Source organism: Pezoporus wallicus, unplaced genomic scaffold, assembly GCF_028554395.1.
Source record: "Pezoporus wallicus isolate ANWC-B61680 ecotype Strahan unplaced genomic scaffold, APGP_CSIRO_Pwel_v1 contig_11994, whole genome shotgun sequence".
Taxonomy (NCBI): Eukaryota; Metazoa; Chordata; class Aves; order Psittaciformes; family Psittacidae; genus Pezoporus; species Pezoporus wallicus.
Window position 1 is genome coordinate 110,793 of NW_026635733.1, and position 9,208 is coordinate 120,000.

The window sequence follows — 9,208 nt, forward strand, 5'->3', positions numbered from 1 at the left end:
CTGTGAAGGGTTTCCTGTGCTTGTATTGAGGGAAGCAGGTTGCTGTACATGCAAGGCTCTCTGGGGTCTGTAGCCCACATGTGCAGCACATCTATCTGTGAGCTTGTCAGTGCTGGAGCTTTGCAGGGCTGCGGTGGATGTGGAGGGTGGTGTCTGGAGGCCCTGCCTGCCTGCAGCAGGGGTTTGGTCACTGTGACAGCTGTGAAGGAGCAGCCAAGGTGGAAACCATCCATTGGCCCTCTTTGGCTGATTTCCCTTTCAGGTCTCATCTGCCAGAGCAGCAGATGCTTCCTGGGTGCCCTGGTCTGACAGGGAAGAGAGGGGAAGACATGGGATGGAGATGGATTGAGCAATCATGGATCCTTGCCAAGGCGCAGACACCGTCAGGCGTGGGAAGTGCTGAACCTTCCCTCTGCCCCCGCCCTCCCTCTCTCCACACTGCTTCGGGCTTGCTCTGTTTTGGCAGGAACCCACATTCTCATCACCCCTCTCCTCCCCTTGGCTCAGCTGCAGCGGCTCCTCCCGGCTCCTCTTCTCCTGGCGGCACCAGGAACATTCCCCTGCAGGCTGTGGGACCGCTGCTTGGAAACCCATCGCTGGAAGCAGAGAAGGAGCCCAGGGTGCTGCTGCACCTGCATGGAAGGTAAACCTCATCCCTCTGCTCCATCCTACTGCTGCTGAAAATGGGGAGCAACTGCAGCTCCTTGGGAATGGAAGGGGCCGCAGAGCTGAGCTTTTCCCATGAGATTCCCTTAAATAAGCCCTAGTCCTAAAAATAAGCAGGGGAAGTCATTGCAGAGAGGAAGTGCCATGTTAGCACTGCCAATGCCATGTTAGCACTGCTAATGCCGTGTTAACACTCACCGTGAGAGGCAGTTCATTCCTGTTCTCGAGTTAGTGAGACTCCTCCGGCAGCCCCCACTGAAGGGGATTTGCCGTACTCTGGTTCTGCTCCTTGCTGGAGCCCCAGTGCCTGCCCAGGCTGGAGCGAATTCTGCCCACCCGGGCTCCGTGGGGCATCACCCACCTCGGGGCAGGGGCAGCCAAGGAGCTGCCAGCCAGGCTGGTGGTTGTCACACTTGTGTCAAGCAGTAAGGGCAGGGTTTTGGGGTAAACAGTTGAAGTGTGAGTTCATCAGACAGCAGGAGATAGTGGCCCAGGGCTATTCTCAGAGTGTTTTATGCTTGCATAGTGGCAGATAAGCAGCAGCTTATCTGCCCTGTCTTCTCCTTCCTGCTTTCTCTCTGTTCTGCTCCCTCTCCTAATAGGGGTTTCTCCTCCTTGCCCCACGGCAGCTGCATCCTCCCTGACCCCACTCTGACCATCCCATCTCAGGCTGGGCTGTGCCTGTGGGTCTGCCCAAGCTGTGATGGTCACTTGCAGCAAGGTAATTCCCTTCCGTGTATCTGTCCTGGGGTTTGTCTGTCCAACTGCATCATCTGCTGGTGGCCGAGCTGCTCCCTCCCTGCCTTGAGGCTGCTGCTCGGTGCTGCTGCTGCTCTCCCTCATTCCTGGTGTGGCAGGAACAGGAGCTATTGCAGGCTAGTGGAGACGTTTTTCTGTCACAACCAATGTTTTACCTGTGCCCCCAGCTCTCCCAGGGCAGCTCATGTTCCAGGATCTTTGCTTGCAAAGCTTGGCTAGACCAGTTAGTTAAAGACTGACCTCTTCCATGTAGCCCTGTTGAGACAATAAAATCCATTCCTAAAGGGCTGCTTCTTCCACAGATTTCTGTCCAGGGGGTTAAAATTAGGGAAGGCTGTGCCTGGCACCCACAGCTGCTGGCTGAGCTTGCCCTGGGAGGGAGAAGGCTGAGGGATGGCCAAAGCAACCTGGGGAGCCTAAAGGACAGCCCCTGGTGCTGTTTAATGATGAAAACGCCCCTTTTTAAGCCAACACAAATACCTGCATGGGCTGTGCCCCACCTGAAATGTAACTGGGTATCATGACTCCCAGCCCTTTGGTAACGTAGCCCCTGAGCTTCAGACTCGGTCAAGTCTGGTGCTTCGTCTGCTGCCTATCGTAGCTGCCGTGAAAGCAGGATCACAGCAGTTCTAACGGGGTGAGTTACCCCAAGTCCAGTGTGTGAGGCAGTCGTGGGCACCAACAGACCCAGTTTTAATCGTGTCGTGGTGATGGGCTCCCGGTTGGTGATTTCCAGGTTATTTTTGCCTTGAAGCCGTCTGTGGGAAGGCTTCTTCGGAAGCCTCTGCTCTGACCGCATCTTCTGTGCCCGCGCTGTAACCGCAGCCCCTGCTCCTCTTCACTGCTGCTCTTTGCCCTTTGGGCAGTGGTGGGTTCGTGGGTGCCCAGGCCGGTGCAGGGCTGGGGCAGCACCCAGCTCTGTGCTGGGGGTGCAGGTGCTGGGGCGGCGCTGCTCTAAGGGTCTCGTTTACAGGACATGAGGCTCAGTGCCAAGTGTTAAGCTAAGAAACAAACCGATGTAAAGTGAGGGGAAAGGCAGAGAGGAGCTTGTGGGGAAAGGGGAATGAGTGTGGCTTGGGGGGATGTGAGCTGCTTTGTAGGCTTTAGTAGTGTTTTATGACTTAAATCCCGAAGCTCCCTTCAGAGGAAACCCCTACACCCACCTCAGCAGAGTGGGAGCTCTGGGTATAGCATCCACACACCCAAAAGCCATCAGCAGCTGAGGGCTGTCTCCACGTCCCCTTCATGTGCAGACACCTTGCAGCGCTCCCAGCAGCTCCTCCTGTCCTGCTCCAGCTCCTCCAGTTTCTGCCCTGTGCTCCTCACTCTCCTGTCTTTATCTATGCCTTTCAGAGACCTTCATCCCTGCTCTGCTACCAGGGCAAAGCACGGACATGCAGCCTGTGCCCCTGCACAGCCTTTCGGAGCTGGAGAGAGCCAGTCTGCAAGAGATTGCCCTGTACCAGCTGCAGGAGAAGCTGCTCCTGGGAGATCTGAGCCTGGCTAAAGGTAGGGAGTGGGTGAGGACGGCTGCTGCTGAAGGAGGGGAACTCTGAGCCATTCGTGCTGCTCATCCCCATTCCCGCTCTTCCTAACAAGAAATGTTTATGGAAAGGCTTTTGCGTCACATTTTGGTCCATTTTATATTTTTTCCCCTGCTTTGGTTTGAGCGTTAAAGACCTCATCAGCCTCTTGAGGAGGGTTTGTGTGTCCATAGGAGTGTGAGAATGTGACCTTGCCTGTTGTCTGCCTCTGATCCCCTAATCCAAACCAGATGCAGAATGCCTTGGCAAGGTCTTCCACTGGGACTGTCTTAATGCCACTGAGATGGGATAAGCTTTGCTTCTTGGATTGATGTTCAGCACAAAGTCCTGATGCTGGAATGGGGTTTATGCAAGGCTAAAGACGTGATACTGAAATTAATGGACAGATAAATATAGAAGCTCCAGAGGGACTGAGCTCCTCTGAACTGGCCTACATAGACAGAGGCACGGTCTGGGTTCCTGTAGCTGCCATCTACACATTAACCAGGCAAGGACAGTGAGTGGGGGAATAGCTGACTCCTTGCCAGGTTCACTCCTTATTCAAGTGGACAGAACACCTTGAAACGCCTCCTCTGCCCCAGGCTGTGTTTTGCCAACCCAGTAGGGCAGGAGATGCTCCCCTCTCATTCCCAGAGCTCTCAGTTGCTCCAGGGCTGCAGCACCAGTGACCACTCTGCCTTCGAGTCCCTGGGGACTCAGACCACAAACATCCTGCTCATTTTGAGCTGTGAGATCCCATTCTCAGCAATAGCCTGCAACAGCAGCTTCTCCAGTGCAAAACCTCCAGCATTCCCTTTTAAGTGTGCTGCATTTTGTCCAATGAGCTCCTCTTCCTGTGGGATAAGTGCAGGGATTGCAGAGTCCTCACCTCATCCTTGTGTGTGTTTTGCACATTGCTCTTTGTGCTCACCCGGTTCCTGAAGGAAGCGGTTGCTCTCGGGGAATCCCTCCTTTCCTTTCTCCATCTTCACAGCCTTTAGGTTTCTACCTGCTCATTGTTCTCCTTGGCTGCGAGGCAGCGTGAGAGGCTGAGGATTAGGTGTGGAACTATTGCACCTGCAGCATCAGTTTCCTATCCCAGCATTGTAAAGGGAAATTCATGATGTTTGGAATCACCTGAATTAGGGCTGCATGGTCTCCATTTGGCTCCATTCATCTGTGTGCTTGCCCCCAGCATCTGCCCACACAAAATTCCTGCTGCCTTTCACAAACAGCCATTGCACAGTTGATATTTTCCTTAACAAAAAGGCGTTAAGCACCTCTTGTAATGCTTGTGTCTCCAGGCAGCTTGAGGCTGAGCGTTTACAGTGTGTGCCCCCTCACTGTGAACCAGACTTTGGGCGACCTTCACTTAGCTCTGGGTTGTTCTTTGTCTTCCTGCTGTGTCTGGTCATTTGAATGAAACAACGCAAATGGTGCTGCAGAATGACTGATGTAGTGACATGCACGTGCTGCTCATACCGACTGCTATAACTTGCCTCTAAATCTTACACCATAACCCAAACAACTACACAGGCTGTTTCTAGAAGAGAATTCCACAGGAATAAGGAGCACAAGCCAGAATAGGGCAATGTGCCCTGGAAGGATTTAAGGGAGGCTGTGAATGAGTTTTCAGTTCACTGCTGCTGGCTGCTGCCCCTGGATGTGCAACATGGGAATGCTGAGGAGCAGCACTTGCCTCCCCAGGGCCAGATGGGTTTCCGGTGGGATGTTTTGTCTAACTGTCCTTGTGCTCTGTCAGACATTCCCAAAAGCTTTTCCAGGGCTGGATTCCTTTTTCCAGTGTGGAGACCAGGCCTCGGAGGATGAATTAGGGCATCCTCTAGGGTCATTAGGCAGTTGCTAGAACATCATCATCGATACCGAGTCATGTACAAGGTGCATACAGAATTGAAAGGTGGCCAGAACAGGATTAAGCTGCAGCCTTTGGGCAGCTGAAGTTTTCCTGCTGCTCTTCCACATGTGAGAACCCATCTGGGCCCCTTGCCGTAGCACTTCCTTTCACTCAGGAAGGATGGTGCCAATCTCTGGGGCTGTTTCCTGCAGGCGGCTGAAACAGCATCCTCTGGGCCATGGCAACAGGGTGCTTCAGGCATCCTCTGAGCCACGGCCACAGCAGCCCCACACCATCCGTCCACCATGGGAGGTGCCTGTGGCCATGCTCTGGGGCGAGGGGGTGGAAGGCAAATGGCTGTAAGGGGAGATGGTACTAAACGAGCCTAATGATGCAGAACCTTTGCTTTCTTTTCTCCTCATAGCCAGACCTAAAGGCAGCAAATCCATCCGCCAGAAGCTGGAGAGCTTCTCGAAGGAGAAGAAGGGTGAGCAGCCCCCCTGTGCCCATGCCTGGTCCCTGCTCGCAAGTGGAATTGGTGGTTTTTGATGGGAGATGCCCACATTCAGCAAGAGCTATGTCCCGTGTTGGCTGTTCTCCAGAAGGGGTGTAATGATACATGTAGAAGCATGAGAGCATCTGAAAGGGATGTGTGTGCATGAGCTGTAAAGCTGTACACACATCACTGTTTCTATCTGCTCATTTTACCCCTGGTCTCGCTGCTTCAGGGTCTGTTTTACTGTGGATGTTAGCCACGAACCTGGGGAGAACTGAAGTGCACAGCCAGTTGGGAATCATGAACGGGGTTGGGTTGAAGGGGCCTTAAAGCTCCTCCAGTTCCACCCCTGCCATGGGCAGGGGCACCTTCCACTAGAGCAGGTTGCTTCTGAGGAATTCACTGATTTTCCTCACACCAGCACAAAGTCCTCTGGAAAAGTCATTTGGGGACAATGCTATCAACAGTGACAGTTCTGGGGCAGATGTAGCCGAGGTTCTTACACTGGAACTGGAGGTTAGAACTTGTTGAGAATCTTTTGCATCAAATACTTCTGGTGATTTATAAAGCTTCCACCTCACAGACACTATGAGGCTGTAACCAGTTGAAAGAAGGAAAGCTCAGGAAAACTGGGCACAGGTTGCAGCAAGCCCGTGGATGGAGGCCAGTTTTCCTGGGTCACCTTCCTCTTCTTCCCTGTCTCCCTCTCTGTGCCCTCCTGCTCAGCTCCTGCCTGCCCTGCACCCTGAGTCCCACCACATCGTGCCCTGGGGATATTCTTCCTGGGTGCTCCTGGGGAGCTTGAGGAGGAGCAGGGAGCAGGAGGGGACAAGGGCACTGATTCAGGGCTCTCGTCCTGGATTCATGCTACAGATCTCCTTGTCGTGTATGGAACTGGTTTTATTTGCTGTCCTCTCCACTCTCCCTTCACAGTATCCTGGTATTTGCTCTGTCAGTCCATTCTTCTACCCAGGCACACACAGCCCTGGCACTGGACTCCCCCTCTTCTTTCCTGCTGGTGACACTGCTCTGTTGCTCCCACGTTCTGCCCTAGACTGCTCCCCTCAGACCTTCGGGATCCCGCTCTCCCAGGTCATCGCCAATGACCGAGTGCACCGGCAGCTGCAGGAGGCGGTGAGGAGCAGCCGCCGGCTCTGCCTGGAGGTGGAGGCGACCGTGAGGACATTCCAGGCCCAGAGGCACCAGAGGATGGGCAGGAGCCTGGTGCCCTGTGGGGCCCTCCCTAAGGAGCCGCTTCCCCCTGCTCTGCCCAGCAGCGAGTCCTGGCGCCAGCGGAGGGTATGCTGTGAACTGGGCGGTGATGGTGCTGGGCTGGGGGTGCTGAGCTCCACAGCCAGTGTGGCTTAGGGTCTGGTCTTAATGGATGTGGTGCTGCATGCTGGTCTTGTCTGCCCTCAGGGACATGGGGTGCCCCAGCTCCCCCCAGAGGTGGGCTGTGAGGGGTGGGACACTTCACTGCCCCTTATGGAGCCAATGTCACCAGAAGGACATGGCCAGCCAGCCAAAACCTTCTCCAGAGGGAGACAGGGATAGGAGGAGATCCAAAGCCCCTCTCCAGGTTTCCTGCAGCCCCTTTAGCACTGGAGCTGCTCTAAGGTCTCCCCTTAAAGAGCCTTCTCGTCTTCAGGCTGAACCAGCCCAGCTCTCTCAGCCTGTCCCCATACAGTTTTCCTCTCTCCTCATGTCTGCCTGTGGCATAGGGTCTGCTGCAGTAGCAAGGCTTTCAGAACCACCTTGCACTAGGAGCAGTGCACATGAAGCAATATTCTCTTGACACCCCGGAGAGGCTCTGCAGACCCCTGTGTCCGTTTGGAGGTGATGCCTCCCTTTCCTGCAAACTTCCCAGGCTGCAGAGTGATGGAACCACCTCTGCTCCATCACAGGGCGCGATGTCCGTGGACTCCATCACTGACCTGAGTGACAACACCTCCAAGCTGCTGGAGGCTCTGCAGTTGTCACACCCACATGAGCTGGGTCCAGGGAGGAGCCTGGGCAAGAAGAAAGTGTTGAGCCTCAACCCCATCACCTGGCAGGTCCCACGGATCGTGGACAGATGCTGCAAACACATTGAGATGCACGGTAAGTACTTGGGTCCCACAGTGGGTTCGTAAAACCCATCCTGCATGGTGGGCTGGGGATTCCTGCCCTGGCCGTTCCCCAGGATGGGAGGAGGGAGTTGATTCCTGGGGCAGGGAATGCTACCAAAACCTGGGAAGAGTCCTTTGGACTAGGTGTAGCATCTGGGCTGAGAAGGTGTATCAGTGACACATCTCCTGGTGTTAAGATCTGGTGTACTCTGGCCTTAACTCCCCCTGCAAATTCAGTAGCTCACAGTGAATAGAGATGAGGCTTCCTCCCTGACCCACAGGCAACCCCAGAAAATCTTATGGCTCCAAACCCCTTCTTCTTACTCCCTCTGCTGGGAGTGGGACGGATGCAACCCCTCATGGACAGTGCAGGAGAACCACATCATGATGCTGAGGTGCTCCCAGGACTGCTCAGGGTAGTGGACAGCAGTGGGGATGCAGAGCACTCACTTCTCTGTCTCCCAGGTCTCCACACTGTGGGCATCTTCCGAGTCGGAAGCTCCAAGAAAAGAGTTCAGCAGGTAAAGAGACATTTACTGCATCTTCCATGGCGGTGCAGCATCCAAGGGATGGATGCTTGTGTGGGTGGGGAATGAATCCCAGAATCCCAGAATGAGAGAGGTAGCTTAAAGCTCCTCCATTTCCAACCCCTGCCACAGGCAGGGACCCCTTCCACTGGAGCAGCTTGCTCCAAGCCCCTGTGTCCAACCTGGCCTTGAGCACTGCCAGGGATGGGGCAGCCACAGCTTCTCTGGGCACCCTGTGCCAGCGCCTCAGCACCCTCACAGGGAAGAGCTTCTGCCTAAGAGCTCAGCTCAGTCTCCCCTCTGGCAGGTTAAAGCCATTCCCCTTGGCCTGTCCCTGCAGGCCCTTGTCACTGTGGTAGCTCTGAACGGGAACAGATCCTGACAGCATGGCTCATATAAAGAGGAAGACCTGACTTTGCTTTATTCTCATTTCTCCCATCTTTAAGCTGAGGGAGGAGTTTGACCGAGGACTGGACGTGTTCCTGGATGAGCATCAAAGTGTTCACGATGTGGCTGCTCTGCTCAAAGAGTTTCTTCGAGACATGCCGGATCCCCTGATTCCCAGAGAGCTCTACTCAGCCTTCCTCAGCACAGCCTGTGAGTACTCGCAGTGCAGAGCCTCTGCCCAGCCCATCCTCCACTGCTGCTTTTGTAAGGGGGCAAAAAGGGAATTCCTGAGTAATTCCCTGGTGCACTACCAGCTCCCAGCACAACTCTGTATTGCTGAAAGGTGCCTTGACAAATCCTTGCCCTCCACATTCTGGGTGACTGGGTTTCTGGGCAGTCTCCACAGTTTCCAGAATTGCTCTTCCTTCGTCTCCTTCACCGCCTCTTTGTTCTCCTTTTGCCATCCTTCTCTGCTCAGGTTTGATTCTCCAGATCCTTGAATCCCTGCTTCCACATCAGAAATGAGCAGCTTGTCACCAGGCTGTGCCATGTCAGGGGGGCAACAGGGCACATGATGGTGGGAACAAGGGTGTGCAGGGATGTAGTGGAAGGTACAAAGCAATCTTCTGTCCTCAAGCTCAGTTTTCTGAGCACAGAGCACACGTGCACTGTGAAGCAGGAGTGTCAACTGACCTTATTCTTGCTGAAATCACCCCTGAGCAAAGGCATGGGACTGCACACGTGTCTGCTGGTTGTGGGCACACAGCATGGAGCTTCTTCGGGATAAGTATGACATGAGACTGGGCATATCTCAGCATGGGGTATCCTTAGGGAGGTCAGGAAAATGGGGATGAAAAGCAGGGCAGTACTGCATCCTGGCTGGAAGT

The 9,208-nt window shown here is 54.4% G+C and overlaps 1 protein-coding gene across 3 annotated transcripts in view; it reads left to right on the forward strand.

The window, feature by feature from the left end:
* The first annotated feature begins 321 nt into the window (after positions 1–321).
* Positions 322–9,208, forward strand: part of ARHGAP36 (Rho GTPase activating protein 36) — a 12,879-nt gene continuing 3,992 nt past the window's right edge. Inside the window, exons 1-7 of one of the 3 annotated variants that reach the window (XM_057397990.1) lie at positions 323–643; positions 2,779–2,934; positions 5,228–5,290; positions 6,354–6,598; positions 7,204–7,399; positions 7,873–7,928; positions 8,381–8,531. In XM_057397990.1, the coding sequence (XP_057253973.1) occupies positions 637–643; positions 2,779–2,934; positions 5,228–5,290; positions 6,354–6,598; positions 7,204–7,399; positions 7,873–7,928; positions 8,381–8,531 (874 nt within the window). In that variant the 5' untranslated portion in view covers positions 323–636. Of the gene's footprint in view, positions 644–2,778; positions 2,935–5,227; positions 5,291–6,353; positions 6,599–7,203; positions 7,400–7,872; positions 7,929–8,380; positions 8,532–9,208 lie in introns of all 3 variants that reach the window. The other 2 variants (XM_057397989.1, XM_057397991.1) reach the window with 2 other exon arrangements.